At 36.7% G+C, this 17,773-nt stretch overlaps 1 protein-coding gene across 2 annotated transcripts in view; it reads left to right on the forward strand.

The window, feature by feature from the left end:
- Nucleotides 1–17,773, forward strand: part of COG6 (component of oligomeric golgi complex 6) — a 59,385-nt gene that overhangs the window by 2,399 nt on the left and 39,213 nt on the right. For both annotated transcript variants that reach the window (XM_040583762.1, XM_040583763.1), the window contains exons 4-5: nt 2,601–2,659; nt 15,734–15,845. In XM_040583762.1, the coding sequence (XP_040439696.1) occupies nt 2,601–2,659; nt 15,734–15,845 (171 nt within the window). The remainder of the gene's footprint in view (nt 1–2,600; nt 2,660–15,733; nt 15,846–17,773) is intronic.

Raw genomic sequence — 17,773 nt, forward strand, 5'->3', positions numbered from 1 at the left:
TAAATGAGTCAAGTGTCCATGCAGATTTTTGCTCTTTTTTTTTTTGTCATTAGATCATAAAGTGTAGCTATCATCTGTGATCCTCCTGCCAGAGTAGAGCCACCCTGCAGTGATTTTTTTCTGTTAAAAGTCAGTAGGCAGTTTTGTTGTGGGCCCTACAGGTTTCCTCTAGAGCCCTGTGGAACTCATAACTTGTCTCAATTTAATCTATGTTTTCTTTGTCTGTATGTAAGTTATTAAGCCCATGAACTAGCACTTAGTTGTCAAATACTCTGATATTTTATCTGCAATATCTGAAGACTTGCAAGCATCTGCTTAAACTTACCTGTTAAAAAGACTTGCAAGCATGTGCTCAAGCTGAATAAGAAGACCCATAAAGATTCTTGCCTTTTTTGTTTTGTAAGTATGTAATACCATCCAATCCAAATAGCCCGATACTGTCAGATCTGATTTCAGGACAGTGACTTCATAAATGCAAGGACTGAAAGGGAAAGAAGGAGGCAAGTGCTGGAATGGAATAATGCAGGGTTGAAGGATAATGAAAGTTTTAATTGGTATACTGAGGTGGAGAGGAAGAGAGAAGTATTTCTATTCAGCATCTGCAAGAAACATCAAATATCAACTCTCATTTTTCTGGCATGTTTAATTTTTTTCTGCCAGTTACTTTGTTTTGGTTAGATGTAAGCTCTTACATTACATACATACAATAATTACAGTAACTGGCATGTATTTTATCAATGAAAACTATCTTCCTAGTGTATCTAGCTGTATCAAGAAAAACTGCTTTTCCTTCCTTTCTGCTGTCCTGCTATTAACATTCTTCTTGGCAATTCTTCTGTCTAAAAAGTAATAGAAAAGATGCAAATTTCTTCTTCTGTGTTTTTTTTTTTGTTTGTTTATGAAAATCTGCAACTGTGAATGGTGGAGGAAAAAAAAGTCTGGAATTAGTAGATTTCGATCCTGTTCAAGTCTAGTCTTTCGTTGTAATAGTCTTTTGGTTTTTTTTATTAGGCTGAAGCACTGAAAATCAGTATCATTAAAAAAAAAAGGTTAAAATATAAATACATGTTAAAACCCCCAAATATTATCTATGTAAGATATAAAAAGCTTAAAGATATCTTAAATTATTTTGGAACTAGTAAATGCTCAGTAAATTCTGTTGAGTTTTTATTAAATTTGTGTGCTAATCCATAATGATTTCCTTTAGAAAATTCAGCAACTGGCACCTCAGTGGTGCTCGCTGTCTATATTCATAGAATCATAGAGTGATTTGGGTTGGAAGGGACCCGAAAGATCATCTAGTTCTAAGCCCCCTGCCATGGAACAGTCATATATTAATGGGACAGCTCAGGCTCCCTCTGATGACTGAAGTTGTACTTGAGTGATTGCAGTCCTACTTTCACCTTTCAAAGCATTCCTGTCCCTTGACTGGTTTTCCATTGTAACTAGTGTAGTGTGGCAGATGAAAAGGCTGAAATGGATCAGTGTACGTATGTAATTGCGTTAGACCTCAGGTTTCAAGACTGGCATCTTCATTTTGGCAAATGCTGTAATTTAGACCTATTACAGTCATTCATGCAGATTATCTTTATAGCTGTTTCTACCTCTTTACTTTCATTATTATGCCATACTGAATGCATTTTGATTTCAGGATTTTGTTCTTGTTAAATCTTACTTTTCTGCCTAAATGGTCACTGGTGGTATCCAGTGGGAAACCAACAATTCCGGATGTCTTTTATCTTCTTGCTGAGTGATAAGTGTCAGAACTCCTTTAATTTCAGTCACAGTAATCCCTTTAGTCATGCACCTGCTGTCAGTACCAGAATGGTTTCTGCATGGATTCCCTTGCATTGTCATCACTGAACATTCAGGGCTGTGATTAACTTTGTGAGTGCATTGCTTTTAGCATCATGGAATCATTTAGGTTGGAAAAGACCTTTAGGATCATATAGTCCAACTGTAAACCCAGGACTGCCAAGTCCACCACTAAACCATGTCCCTAAGCACTTCATCTACACGTCTTTTAAATATCTCCAGGGATGAGCCACTTCCCTGCACAGATTGTCCCAGTGCTTGATCATCCTTTTAGTGAAGACATTTTTCATAATTTTTTTGATCCTTACAGCCCTGTAAGCTTCTCTGACTGTAGAGCTAAACTTGCATAGACCAGCAGAGTTATATTCATGTTGTCTAAAATGTCTGGATGGACACTGGTACAGTTCAGCCTGAAGGAGCTTGTTTCCTTTTTCATTTTCATTTCATCAACAGCAAACAAGGTACAGTCAATGGACAAACAAAATAATCAGAACTATTTTGAATATTTATAATAATGTTATGGCATTAAATATAAATTAAAAATCAACAGTGTGTGAATGTAAATGTGTATAAAGATGAAAATACATACGGGTAAGCATATTTATCATGCCTGAAAATGGAGTTAATGAATACTTATTTCAAGAAGTCCTTTTGTTTGAAAGAGTACACTCTTTGAACTGCTTATAGTCAGAAAGCTTCAAAAGTATTATGTATTTTAAAGATTGTGTAATACATTTGATGTATTTGTGTTTTTCACATGCTTAATGATTCTAATTGTGTTTTAGGCAGCAAAGGAACAAACCCAGGACTTGATAGTAAAAACCACAAAACTCCAGGCAGAAAAGTAGGTATACCACTGTTTATTTCTTGAAGACATGACAGTACTGGTGGAATTTTCTTCTAGGTCTGATTCTGCCACTCTTATTTTTGAATAATGACTTTGGGTTTTTTTGTATTTGTACTTTGTTTTTAACACTATCTTTGTTTGTAGCTCAGTTGGAATAAAAATACTGAACTCATAGTTTTATTACTAGAGGATGCAGAAAGATAAAAACATGTGTTAGTGCTTGTTGCAATAAAAACTGTCCCTTTAGGGAAGAGAATCAGTTACAGTGTTACAGTGTGCTGAATATGGATGTGCTTTACCTAATGTCAGTTGGTAGTGTAAGTTGTTTTGGTTTGTAACAGACACTGGCTTACTCAGTGTCTCGTCAGTTTCGCAGGCCTCTTGTTGTTAATGCTTATATCCAGTGGAAGTCACTCTGTTGTTCAGGGACTGTATGTAGTAACAGAAAGTGGGATTATAACCCTCTCTGACATATTTAAAGCTAGCTGCGAAATACGTAAGTACTTGTTTAATGAGCCTGACACAGACCACTTTTTCCCTTGGTTCTCCAGCCTCTGGTGGAAGAAAAGATTTGTATTTTGCTGTTTTCAGTATTTTTATTCATGGGAAGAGGATAACAGCCTACGACAGATTCAAGTAATCTTTATTATTTTTATGGCTAGGGTATCTGGTTTTACAGCTTTAGACTTTGTCAGTGTAGAAGAATGAATCTCCTTGCTTTATGATCTTTCTTCTGAAAATTATATGCAGTTCACTTGGAGATTAGAAATAATTATCTCCAGTGATAAGTTTCTAGTAGAAATTATGGCTTTGTATATCTCTGGGTGTGCTTTCAAATTCAGTAGGTTCATGTTGTAGACTTCAGTAGGAAGTGGATTATGTCCTGTGAGAGTCTGAATGTGAAGTTAAGAGTGTAATCTGTACATATATTAAATGCTGAGTGTGGAATAACTGCATAAACTACAACGCTGTTGATAAAAAATGAAGGGTTTGGTGAAGTTACAGTTTTAAGTAAGTGAGCTGAACCCAAGTCTTAGAAAATTTTTTGTTTTATATATGAGTATGTGAGGTAGTAGGACAGAGAAGTGGTCATATATTTTTGTAGTCTCAAGAAAAGTAAAGCTGCTGTGATTCGTAGTTTTGAAGCAGAATGGAACATGCTAAAACCAATCCCAAATGTATGTCTAATTGGCCTTAAATTCCGTTAAAAGAGATTATGCACACTGTACATTAATACTTCTACAATATAGTCCTCACTGACACAATAGTTTACTTAGAAGACTTTCTGCTAATTCCTTTGAGAGACAGAACATCCCCCTAGTATGAGGAGGAAGAAAGGTTTAAGAAGTAGCCTATCCTTTTAAGGTCTGCGTGACTTCAGAAGCGCGTACATAGGAAAAAGTTCTCTTTTGAAAGGTGTTTTTTTTTTTAAGTATGCCATGAAGTAACCACTAGCAGAAGCCAAATAATACTTGTGATTTTACAATAAGGTTATGGAAGACTTGGAGTGTCATTTATTAACAAAGTTAACTTTTTTTCTGGCTAAACTTACAAAAAAAATTAAGCAAAAGCAGCAATGGGAAGGCTGTTCCATTCCACTGGGGAAATTTTAGTCACCTTTTCTTTTAACTCCTTAAATGACTGTTCTGATTCATTGTTTTGGTTTTCATTGGACACATGGAAGAGGCATTTGCTACCTAATGTTAGGGGTTTCTTGAAAAGCTGAAATCTTGCCTGCAGTCAGACAAAATAAAGGTCTTAAATTGCTGATTCCGTCAACTTAAGTAGCATTTCTTAGCCAACAAAGGAGTAAATGGTGAAACTGGGAGGGCATGGCTTCTCTGTCTTCTGAGGGTTGTCTTAAAATGAATGCTGTCTGATCAAAATGCAGAGATGAAAGCTGGACCAATTCAAAAAGGTTGTAATTCAAACAATGACTTTAAAGCAAGAACATTCAGTGTAGAGCAAGGCAGTAATAGCTGAGCATAATCAATTTTGTAGCGTTCTTCCTATAAAAAATGTCCCTTTTCTTATTATGAAACACAGAAGTTGTCTTCAGATTTCATCCGTCCTAAGTTTTATTTCTGCTCTCTGCTGTCCTCCCAGCTGTTTATTTAATGATAGGCTTTTCCCAAGAGAACATGTTGGGTAGAAGCTACTTGAAGTTTAGGATGATGGGAATTTGTATTCGAATAGCACCAGTATAGTAGAATGTTCTGTGTAAATTTTTAATTTAACATAAAAATATTTAAAAAAAACCAAATTCTGTTCTATGTACCAGAGTGTGTGTGAGTTAAGTTCTTAAATCGGTGCTGAGTAATGGTATGTTTTTGAACATTACCCTGGAAAATAATATTAGTTATGTTCTTCCTTTTCACATTAGTCATGTTCTTTTTCACAGTGATAGTTATCGAACATTTGGAAATAGCACAGATAATACATTCTGTCATTTTGCTGAACTAATTGTTTATACTGTCCTTGAAGAAAGGTATTTTGACTCTGCCTTTCTCACTAAGTACTACATTAAGTGCTAGTCTACTTTCACTCTTTTTTAGCCTTTTAAAAAAAATATTCAGAAATCATTCTGATTTGTAGTAAATGGTTTGCTGTGATAGCTATTGGTCAAAAAAAAAGTCTTCTATTGTGATTAGTATTTAACTGATTTTCTTCAACTGACCATGTTTTTGTATGAGGAAAATGTTATGATTTTGATTCAGTGTTCTAAAACTGAAGAGAGACAGTAAACTTTCAGGTGTATTTCATCCATTTATAGTAATTAGGTATTTAGACTGTAAAAAATATTTAATTTCCATATTTGAAAATTTAGGGTAAATGGGCTGCTGTCTTCACTCAGTATGATGAAGATGGGAAGCTACTTAGGCGAATAATTGGATTTATATTTCACAGCTTTTTATTTACTTCCCTTCATGTTCTAAGAATATATGTTAGTTCTGGCTTTGGTCGAAGATGTGCTTTTTATAATAGTCTTAAGGCCATTTTCAGTAAATGACAGGTGTAACCTTTGGCTTGGGTAAACCTTCTTCATGCCTGGTCAGTTCTCATGGAAAGTAAATTTTGTAAAAATGTGTTATAATTAGTATTAAGTTTAAAGCAAACTGCAATTAAAAGAACAGAATGTTCACTGCAGAAGCAGAGAAAGAAAAGTCAATAGCCAAAGTCTTTTTGATTGGAATTGTAACTTTATTCCACTAGCTATACAAAGCAAATAAAGGAAAGATTGAAATAGTAAGTGAACTGTTTTCTTAGATTGCAAAGGTAAATATCTCTTCAGAAATTTTCCTCTATGTGGCATTTGAACCTGTGTAGTGGCTTTTGGTTTTCTTTCTTTCTTTCTTTCTTCTTTTTTTATAAATCAAAACCTGCATGATAGCAGTGAAGAATGGTTTCCTGAAGATGCAGAGTGGTCATGGGAACTTGAGTTTGAGGATGAATGTTTTAAGTAAGGGTGCTTGTTCATGCTTTCATCCTTAAATGTATTCTTTCTCTTCTGCAGTACTTGCAAAGGAATGGCTGTCTTAGTAGTTCTGTATAGGTACTAGGTTTCTTATACTAAGTAGTTTTTGCACTCTATTATCACCCATATAATTGGATGTAGTTCACGACTATTTTTGATTTCCAAAGCTTCATATCTGAACTCTTTGTTGGTCATCCTAGTTTCTCAGTTTCGTGGTTTGAAGGTGTAGTTGTCCACCTGCAGGTAATCCTGATGAGCTGTTTGGGACTTCCTGTGTTGGTAGAATGTGCGATTTAAGATTTTTAGTTAAATAGTTGGAGTAGGAAATAAGATGTTTGTCTTGGATTTAATTTAAAACTTCCGCATTCTTGAGTTGTTGCTTTGCAGCATTGTTTTTCTTGTAACTTAGTTTTTGAACTTAAGACCTGATTTGGCATAAATGCTAAATAGAGTGTGTTACTTAGATAACAAATTAAAAAAATAATCTTCCATTAATACAATTGCATTTTTATATTTGTGATCATGTCAGAGTTGGTGCATTTCTTTGGTCAATTAAGTTGCTTGTTTGGCATTTACTTTTTCTGTAAAGACTAGTTAAAATTTCTGTACATTAGAAGCAGAACAGTTTTCCTTCATATTGTTTAAATTATGGAGTCTGCTTAACGTAGAAACTAGGTGTTGTTTTTTTTCCTTTTCTCTCTTTAAAATTGAGACTTATCACAACTTAGTAAAGCCATATAGTGTGAAATAATGTAGTCCAAGCCATTCAAGCCATCTTGTCATAAGGTTAATTTATTGTTGTTCAGCAATAGAGTCTTGAATAGAATACTTGTTTTAATGTATTTCATAGCAAACATTGGTAATAAAGAAAAATTGAGGTAGCTAATTTACTGAAGTGGATTTTTAACAATTCACAGAAATTGTGTGTGTTCACTAGATTTCTATACATTTACTTGAGTATGCTAATATTGCTTTCAGGTTGTGTTAGGCTTTTTATGTATAGTCATGAGTTTGTTTTCAAATAACATGTGCATTTTAAAAGATGTGGGTTTGTTTATTGCCATTGCTAATAGGCTGGCAGAAAAAGGATCTTGCTCCTTGAAGTGAGATTTTAATAAAAGCTTCTGTGGTTGTCAGTTCTCTTGTGGCTGAGTTTAGTTCTTTTTTTCCTTTGAGTGAAGCTAAAAACCCACTTGCAACACTAAGCTGCTTCACTTTGCATTGGGAACAAGTGTTCTGGAGTTCAGTAGTTACCGAACCAGAGAAATAACAGTTCAGTTCCAAAATACTGTATGCAGAATGCCAGAAGCCTGGCTTCATAGTAGTTTTACCAGCCAATCCATGGTAAGGTATTGTGCAAGACTGTATTTGAGGTTAGCCACAAATGACAGTTGTGGATCTTAACTGTTGAAGAAAGAGAGCACTACGTTCAGCTCTGGGCCCCCCATCATTAGAAGGACACGGACCTTAGAAGGACATTAGGAGGGCTTACTGTTGCAGTGAGTGCAGAGGAGGGCCATGAAGATGATCAGAGGCCTGGAGCACCTCTCCTATGAAGAAAGGCTGAGAGAGCTGGGGTTGTTCAGCCTGCAGAAGAGAAGGCTCCAGGAAGACCTCGTTGCTGCCTTCCAGTAACTAAAGGGGGCCTAAAAGAAAGCTGGAGAGGTTTTTTTTTACAAGGGCATGTAGTGGCAGGACATGAGGAAATGGATTTAAACTGAAAAGGGTAGATTTAAATTAGATATTAGGAAGAATTTCTTCACTGTGAAGGTGGTGAGGCACTGGCACAGGTTGCCCAGAGCAGCTGTGGATGCCCCATCCCTGGCAGTGCTCAAGGCCAGGCTGGATGGGGCTTTGAGGAGCCTTATATAGTGGAAGGTGGCCCTGCCCATGGCAGGGGGGGTGGAACTAATGGTCTTTAAGGTCCCAAACCATTCTATGATCAATTCTCACAAAATTCAAGTGATTCTGTAAGTGTAGGTATATGATCAGGGAGATTACAGAAAGTAAGTTTGCAGAAATAGAAGATTGGTGAGAGTCAGAATTAGTTTTTTGGAAGCAAAGACGACCATACTCTAAAAACTGTATAAAAGAAGGAGAGTGGAAGTGGCTTGGATGGATATTTTTTGAGTCAGGCTCAAGTTTCAGAGCTCTCATTGAGATTATGTACTTGAACACCTTTACACGTTATCTTGTTTCGTAAGCTTCTATTGTGTTCTTAAACAGAGCAACATGTATGTTTTGATGTCAAGAGTCCTGATGAGTTATGTTGATTCTGGAAAAAAAGTTTCTGTATCACTAAGATTGTTTAACTTCTTAAAAATGCAATTAAATGTGATTCCTAAACATATCTTGGAATGCAGCAGTGTGTATATTAATTTAATTGAATTACATTCAGACTTGCTTTTTATTTAAATTCAACAGGTTTTTGGAGTTACTGTCACCTCTGTGCTCAATACAAGGTCAGAAGTCTTAGGAAAAGTTTTTCTTAGTGAACATCTGCTTCAGTAGTGCTGCACTACAGATCTCTCATGCTTGTCTCTTGGTGATGCTTTTTTTCCTTTTTTTAAAAGAAATATCTTGCCATAATCAGTATGGAAATGATGCAGGAAGTTCAGCAGTATTTGTAGCAGGTTAGAGAGGTTTGCTTTCATCAGCCTACACTGAGAAAAGTGGTGATCTGGTGGTTTGCGCTGATGAGATGTATTTCGTGTCTTGACCTTTTGAAACTTGTAATTACATTTATTCCTTTGAATATGCTTCGTGAGAAAAAGCAGAGGTTGCCTAAACTGAATTATAATTCAGTGTGGGGGAGGGTGAAGGCTTGAAATTCTGAGGCTGATTTTCCTTCCTGATTTGTGCCAAAGTAAAGTATAGCTAACAGGGCGTAACACAGGAATCAAAACAGCTAGAGTGGATCTGAAGAAAAAAAAATATCTAATTTGTCACATTCTAACCATGACCAGCAGAGACAGTGCAAAGGCTTATATCCTGCCAACTTTTATACCTGGCTACCATGTACTCTGTTGAGGCATGAAGTACTCTTGGTCAATATGAAATGAAGCATGGTCTTTCAGGTTGAGAAGCATTCATCAGAAATGCAGAATCAGTTACATGATACCATTCCTGACTGACATTTGTCTAATCTGCTCTTAGAAGAAAAGCCCAGGAACAGAGAGCCCATGGTCTTCTGTGAAAATTTGTTATGGTTCTTTATTGTTTTCCCACTATCTGATTTAGTTCTCCTTTTGCTATTGCTTAAGCTGATTTGTTCTGATCTTATTCCAGGTGGATGTAGAGAACAGTATGTTACTGTCATGCCTTTGGCAATGTTTTTGAATTTGATGGCAAAGTCAAAGCTAGAGTAAGCGGGCCCCTTTCAAATATGTTTATATCCGATTGTATGAAAGGTATGCTGAAAATATTAGTCTGTTTGGTTTGACACTATGAACTAGCTCACTTCCACAAGAGGGAAAAGAATCTATAAACTGGAAATACGCTCCTTTTTAATTATACTCTCTTCACAAGTTAGATACTGTAGCTTGACCATTAACACGGATTTACCGAGGAGGTATATATATCACATGATTGTTGTGAAGTTTTGCATGTGAAAATTGCTTATCCAGGCTGTTCTGTAGATAGATACCAATGAAGTTTATAGGAAGCCTGATCAGTATGTAAGTAGAACATTACTGAATTCTATTAATTTATTTACAGCATATAAGCTTTTTTATTCTTGTGTTTAGTAATCAGTTTAACAAGATTTGAATAATTTCCATGCAGTTAGTGTCTTCTGTTGCTTGACTTTTGATTTAGCTTTTTTGATTTTTACTTATTTATTTTTAGAGCAGAATGTTTTATATGGCTTATAGAATGTATTATAGGGCTGCAGCATTGCAGGCTAGCTGTCTTTAGACAGGGATTACAGATGGGAGAAACCTTCTGAGTTCAATTTGACTGTCCTGCTGCCAGCTATCATTTGCCTGATGACTTTCATAAACTTGTCAACTGTTCAAAAAACTAGTGAACTATTTTTGCAATTTGTATGTGTTTCTGTTCTTGGAACACTTAGTTCAAAAGCTTGTTCTTTCCGGTAAAAGCCTTTCCCTAATTTCCAACCTAATTCTTGGATATAAATTGGCTGTTTTCTCATCTGTCCTTTATCTTAAGAGCTTCCTTCATCTCCTCTCGTAAATTAGATTCTCCATTCCCAATGATCATCCTGCTAGCTCTGGTCTAATGGGAGTCCATTGTTCTTGAACACAGATGATCAGGATTGTGATCTGTTTTACAGATAAGGTCTCACTAAAGCCTTCTGTAATATTACTACTATTTTTCCTGTGTCCTAGGAACGCTAGACAATTTACAATGATTTTCTGTGTTTTCCTATTTTTTAATTAAGAAGAAAATTGCCTAATTATATTCTAAGATGGAACTGGTCACTGAATACCTTCTCACAGTATTTCAGTTCTCCTTTAATAAACGATGTGTTTGACAGGCAAAATGTAGAATAATAACATTTGTTCTCAGCATTTACAAATGCATTTTCGCACCTGGTACTTATTCCTAAGAATAGTTTCCTAACACTTACTTGTGTGTGGATGTTCTTGTTATATAGTCTTATATATTTGCCTTCCACAAAAACCATCACAGAAAAGTAGTTTTTCCAGCTGTGACTAAAAAGCATTTATACATGTCTGTTAAAGATGGTTGTTATTCCTTTATGAATTAGAAATACTCCATCTTTCTCAGGGTTTAAAAACGTGTTGACTACTCAGTACCACAAATTGAAAGTAATTTCAGAACGTGCTGCTATGACTTGTCCTAGTTAAGGGAAGCTAGCCAGATTTTTATGCTGTATTAGGTGGCAAGATAAAATTAAACTTTGGAAAAGCCTGTTTATCCTCCACCTCATTTTTTGAGATGTCTAGGTGATAATCCTAGCAAACAGTATGCATTTGTATTTGGTTCAAGGCAAAAGTGCATGAAGTGCATAGTTTTCCCAGCCTTTTGAGTTCTCTTGCAAAAGAATTCTGTCTCCCTGGTAACGACTAAAACTGGGGAAATTGCTCTTTGTTGGAGTCCCATTCCCCCGCCCTTGCTCCGAAATCTACCAGCCCTTGGCACTTCCCCCTTTGCATCAGCGCAGTGTTCCCATGATCTGTTAGTTTTTTTCTTTTATGCAAGGATAACTCAGTAGAAGAAAAAAAAACCCAGCACTTTGGAATAACAGCACGGTGTGGCCTTTCCTCTGCCATACAGCATTTTCTTAGAACACAATTTAGATATCACTATGTTTATAGAAAGGTGAATGGGTCTTGAAATGTCCAAGGGTCTGCACAGATACTGACTGCTGTGGGTTGTCTCTAAGATGGCCTTACTGTAGCTGTTGTTGTTACCTGCATCGTAGTTTGCATAGCACTTATCGCAATGAAATAACTATAGAAAAATTAAGTGATATTTTAATCTATTTCCTTGCTTTAAGAAGATTGATTAAATTCTGGTTAAATATCTGTTAGTTTATGTCTGAGGAAATACATACATATATATATATTTTAAATTAAATACCTATGCAAATGTATTGGTCTCATCAATACTGTATACTGCCAGGTAGAAGTCAAGGGTATGTAGCGCTTACATGTTTTGTTCCTGATCCATCATCCAGGATATAGGATCTCTTTCTGATGCAGATTGATAACCAAGGCAACTTTCATAGCCAGCATGAACAGAGGTGGTTAACGTGGGTTTTGAAACAGAGTAGCTTGTTGAAATCCCACGTCCTTTGTAAAGAGCCCAAAAGATGTAGCTTTATCAAAATTCAGATGCATGCTTTTAGGTTTAGGATAGATGTTTTTCACCAGTTCTGTCTGAATCGTTGCTTTGAGAAGGATAGATGAAACATGGCTGCCACCTTGAGGTTGTTATCTTGGCTTACATTGTGAAACTTTTAACTTGCCAGCATGCTAGAGTTTAATATATTGAGACTGTTTTTATAAAAAGTTAATTATTTGGGAGTGTGCAGAGTGGGTCAGTGGGCAGTTATGGCAGGTGTCAGCCAAAGACACAGCCAGGGATGGAAATGGCTTTAAAGCACGATGTTTGATTGAACCCTGTTTGTAGCAGCAAAAAGGAATGGAGGGAGGACTGTGCACAGTGAGGATTTGCAGGTGGAGAGAGACAAACTAGTGAGATCTTCTGCCATTCTTTGTTTTTATAACTCCAGAAATGAAGGGGGCACAGAATGCTGTTTGTACAGTTCCTGGCTCTGGTCTTTGTTCTTTGGGAGTCTACAACCCTAACTCCAACAAATCTACAAAGCAAACTGAATAAAACTGTTACTCCGATTATACTGCACTTCTTAAGATCAGACTTCCCCCTGCCCCCAGTATACATTCAAAAAAACCTGAGGAAGAGGAGATAATAAATGGAAAACTTCTGTAAGAGTACTTAAAAGTTGATCCATTCAGGAGATACACAGGTTCAAAGAACAGAAAAAATTCTCAACATCCCATCTGCTCCTGTGTTTGTGGGAGTTCTTGTTTCAGTTGAAACCAAAGTCTTGGTTTTGCTTTCTCTAGCCTCTTTCCTAGATTCCTTCTCTTCCCTAAAGGTAGGGATAATCCATTGTAAGTATTTTCAGCTTGGTGGTTTTATATTAAATTGAGATTCCCATCACAAGAGAAGAGACTCAGAGCAACTATTAAATTAATTCACTAAATTACATTGTCTGTTGTTTCAAGCAAATCCAGTGATGGTGAAAGCACCATCATTAAGTGAAATTTTAAGTGTCCTTACCTGTTTTTGGTTTGAGTAGCTATGTCATATGCCCCTAGGTTTTTGCAGGGGGGTTGAGAGGGGAGTGTCCTGATTTTTTTTATTGTTACTGTTACTTCTTGTAACTGACTATTGAAACGACCTCTTTTTATACCCAGAAGAGTTCTGAAGTGTAGTTTTCATGAGCGGTTTCATAGCAGCAGTGAGCTAACTAGTCATTGCCCCCTTGCTACTGGAACACCACTTAGTAGTACAGGGGATCTGCCTATACAGAACTTAGTACCTCACAGTCCCTTAGTGCAAGCCTGTAGTAAACTGAATTAGAGAATACATATAACCTCCGCCGCCCCCCCCCCCCAAAAAAAAAAAAAAAAAAAAAAAAAGTAAAAGCTGCTGGGTTTTCCCTGCCAGATTTGTTCCCTGATCTAGTTCATTACATGACACTATAAACAACAGTTCTGGTACAGCGGAAGGGGCAGCGCAGGGCAGGGGTGGCTGAGGCAACCTAAGCAGCATGGTTCAGGCATCGTTGCAATGATGGAACATAGTGCTGCAGAGCAGAGCTGATCCGTCTGTCATCTGTGTTGTGAGAATGACACAGTTATCATCAAAAAATCTCTCACAAGCCTAGTATTTAATTAAAAATACTCTTTTGTTAGTGTCCTCCTGTCTTGTTAATTCCTGTATGTTTTGTAGGCAGCTTCTCTTGGTATTTTGTCCTCCATCTCCAGCTGAAGTTACACCATGGCTTCCTCTCTTCAGATTTTATCACCTAATCATCCTGCTGAAAACGTACTGAATGTGTTCAAAATGGTATTCTTCTATTCTCCTTCCACTGTGTCAAGGGCTACGACACTTTCTGTGTCAGAAAAGCGTTAGCAGTGGAAAACAGTGCCAGGTCTGTTTAGGTTTGAAGATGGTCTTGCATGGCCTCGCCCCAATATGAAAGATCTAGATAAAGTTATTAAAAAAGAAGATGGAGCAACTTCAGTCCCTTCAGAGCCATCACCTCGCACGTCTCCCCTTTCTGCCCTCAGAGCCTTTTGGTACTTTCCATTCTCTCCTACCTCTTTCTCCCCACAACCCATTCCTCCTTCTAGAAGACTGACTCTACCTCCTTGCCAAACCATTGTGACACTTGTCAATCTCTTTCCTCTCTTCCAAATGCCTTTCTTTTCTTCCTGTACCTGCATTTTCTTGTTTCCAAGCTGTGTATGCACTGTTGAGCCCTCTCTTTTTAGACTTCTTCCCTATTCTTCCTCGCTTACAGTGAACTACTACCAGATTGCTTGGAAAGTACTGTAATTTTTCATGGATGCATCTGCTATCATTGCCTGTTTAGTTGGCTGAAATCATCCTCCGTCATTCTTGTTCCTTCTCTGAGAAACATTCAGCTTCATGGAGACCCTGAATGTGTAATTGTAGAATTTACTTATAGAAAATTAAACAGATTGATTTTAAGCATGGCAAAACTGTCGATGTAAAGGCAAAATAGCCATATCTGCATAGGACCTTGGGGAAACCTGACTTATAAATTAAGGATGTGATATTAAAGCATATGAGTTTTGGTTTTCCTTTTTCTTTAGGTGTTTTCTGTGTAATGTAAAGTACTGGGTTGCTTTCCTGTTTGATTTGCATAAATTTTACTCTTAAAACACTGTTGGTTTTTATGTTTCCCTCCTTCTCACTGCTCAGTATCCTAGAGCACTGACAATTGCAAAACATTTAATCTTATCCCTAAAAGAATTTGTGGAACTGCAGAATGGGAAAGTTGTACATTTCTACAGAAGGGAAGCCAGTTTTCTTCAGCAGAGTGAAGTCCAGACAATAGTTGGATAGTAGAGAAGGGGTAAATAAATGAAAGCTTTTCAAGCTTTGATCTTGCAAGAAAATGTAATTATTGCAGTCAGTATTAGAAGTGTACTTGCCTGTCTTACCACTCTATAATAATAGTGTATTTACCTTGCAATAATTAAATTGGAAGCTGAAACGGTTGTAAAGTAATTGAGCCTTATTCTTCTACAAATAACTAATTAGGTCTTCTCAGTATCCTGAAAAAGTAGTCTTTATTTCCTGGAATGCTGTGTGCTCGAACCACAGTTTCAGCAATTTTTCTGTTGCTACAGGAATTCCAGTCCCTTCCTGTGGAATACAACTATGTTAATTTGGGTCCTGTGGTTGTAAGGTGTGTGACAAAATGTGTGCGAAAAGATGCTGCCCACGAGATGGCGTTTGCACCTTACGTCCCCGCTGAGTTTGTTTCAGGGAGGGCAATCAACAAGAGAGTGAGCCCTTACGTTTCGATTGCTTGTGAGACTAGTAAGTTTGTATCCCAACTGTATTGTTAAAAAGAAAACCTGTTCTGCAGAAAAGTAGATTAATAAGAAAAATGGTCATTTTCGTATTTTGGGTGCTCCAGCTTTTTGTGTCTCTTGGAAAACGTGAACTGAAACCCCGTCCTTTCCTTGGTGAATTTGAAAGAAATAACTGCAAGCATTGCAAGCATTGCAACTGTACAAGCACAAAGTATCTGGATTAGATAACTTGTGATGCAAACACTAAAGGAATATATTTTTTAAAGAACGTACTAGTTTTCAAATTACTAACTTACCTTTGTATTATCTTTCCTCATTAATCTGTGTAAGCTTAATGGAAAATGGTATGTGAGGATGCAACTCAAGTGTTTGATGGCAAGAACGTACTACTGGAATTTAATAACACCAATTTCTAATGCTGATTATATTTCCAAAAGTATGAATATGTAAAATAAGTCTGAGATAAGTATAAAAAGGTAATGTCCTCTTCACTCTGTTTTATTACAGTCAGAGACTAGAAATGAAAGCACAAGTTGCAGACGCGTTCATAGCAAAATTCCAACTGACACCAGATGAAATGAACCTGCTCCGAGGCACGAAAGATGAGCCAATTACTGAGGTAGCTCAATGAACATTAAAAGCTTTGCCCTGAACTAAAATGTAGAAGCGTCCTAGCTGAATTGTACACGAGATCTTATTATCAGTTTGTAATTTAATTTCTTATGGAGGAATGTACCTTTTAACATCATGTTGAATTTCTGATGCATTTGAAATGTGTTATGAAAGATTTAAGTAACAAAAAAGAAAATCAACATTAAATTCTAGTTTGTGTAATGAGTTTTAAGAGCAAATGAGCTATCGTGTGGTTCTACACTTCAGAAAGCCTTTATGAAGTCTGAGTATTCAGTGAAGACGTTTTAAAATGTAATCACACTCAAACAAAGCAAATGAGGGATTTTCAGTGCTTCACTAATACGTAGTACTACCCATGTGCATGTGCATTTTGCATATGTGTGCATACAGGTATTCAGTGACTTGATCTAAGCTGAGTCTTTCCCTCATTATTTGGTTGATGAAGATATTGGGTGCTGATTCGCTTTTAGGCACCTTCCAAAACAAGTTTTTGAGTATGTTTATGGTTTGAATAAGAAGGCACATTGTTCTGCAGTTAAAGCAAACTGAGTAATGAGAGAATTGTGTATACTTAATAGATTTTTTTATTGTTGTAGTTGCATAGAATCTTTACCTAAATGTAGACTACCTGAGGCATACTATCTCGTTTCCACAGGCATCCAGTTTGCAGTTAAAGCATTATAAAAGATGTGGAACAGAGAACCATAAACAGTGCTAATGAGAGCATAAATGGAATGTGTTAAACGATTGTGCACTTGAGTAATTGCTGTATGCTTTTGTACTGACTATTACCGTGAAAGAACATTCAGGTTTCAAAAACGCACATGTTGCAGGGACTGTGCCATTTGTTCAGCGCTTGGTTTGCAGCTGAATGAGGATTAGTCCTTTTGATACTTTGATCTGTATAAAAAATGTGCAGAAGTAACTGAGATATAATCATAGCTGGGCTACTGAAATGGCAGATTTCAGTAAAATCACATGTATGCTTTTCTCCTATGATAGAATCAACCGGCATGCTTAAAACATTTTTAGTCTTCTAAATTAGGCTTCTGTTTTGGCAATTTTTTAATGTTTTGTTGTGGGTCTTTTTCCGTGAAGGAAGAGTGATTTGGGTTTTTATAAACATGATCTTCAACACAGTTGATGCCAGGCAGTAGGACAGTGTCCTGCTTCGCTTAGAAAATGTATATTTTTTCTGACTTGAGCCAGAACGAAATTCTGCTTTCCGGAGGCACACTGTTCCAGTCACAAAAGACAGAACAAACAGGTATATCTGAATTAGCTAGTCTCCTCCACGATATTTTAAAAACGAGAGATGTGTTTGAAATTGTTAGTGGATTTCCATTTGCTCTCTGAAAGAGTGACAAAAGAACCTTTTTGGCCATAAGTCCAGGCCTTCTAGGTTTTTTTATTTTTTTCACTGCTGCTGCTGAGTTATTCAGTGGGGAAAGATTGTCCTGGAAAACCTTGGTCTAGTCTCTTGCAAATGTTTGATTTTTCTTAGAAATTGTTACCCCCTTATATGAAAACAGAAACTATCAACCTGTGGTCATTGTACTTTATAACGTTTCACTTTGCTCTTTACTTGCCAATGTCAATGGGTAGAAATGGGTAGAAGATGATGGAATGCATAGTAATAATGTCAAAATCTCCCCAAAGTGTTAACTAATAAATGTAAACCACATATATGCTACATAAAAAACAGGTTAAGAACACATGTTTGCTGCTATTAATTTATTTTTTTTTTTAATGGGAGAAAGTTGTTGTGATGCAATGGGAAAGAAAAAAATCCTAAGACTCTTAAGGTGAAACGAAAGGTGAGAAGTAGCAGAGGGGCCTTGTGTTTTAAAAGCAGCACATGGAACACAGACCTGCGAGGAACATAAATATGGAATTGAGATAGGGAGTACAGAG

Source organism: Falco naumanni, chromosome 2, assembly GCF_017639655.2.
Source record: "Falco naumanni isolate bFalNau1 chromosome 2, bFalNau1.pat, whole genome shotgun sequence".
NCBI lineage: Eukaryota > Metazoa > Chordata > Aves > Falconiformes > Falconidae > Falco > Falco naumanni.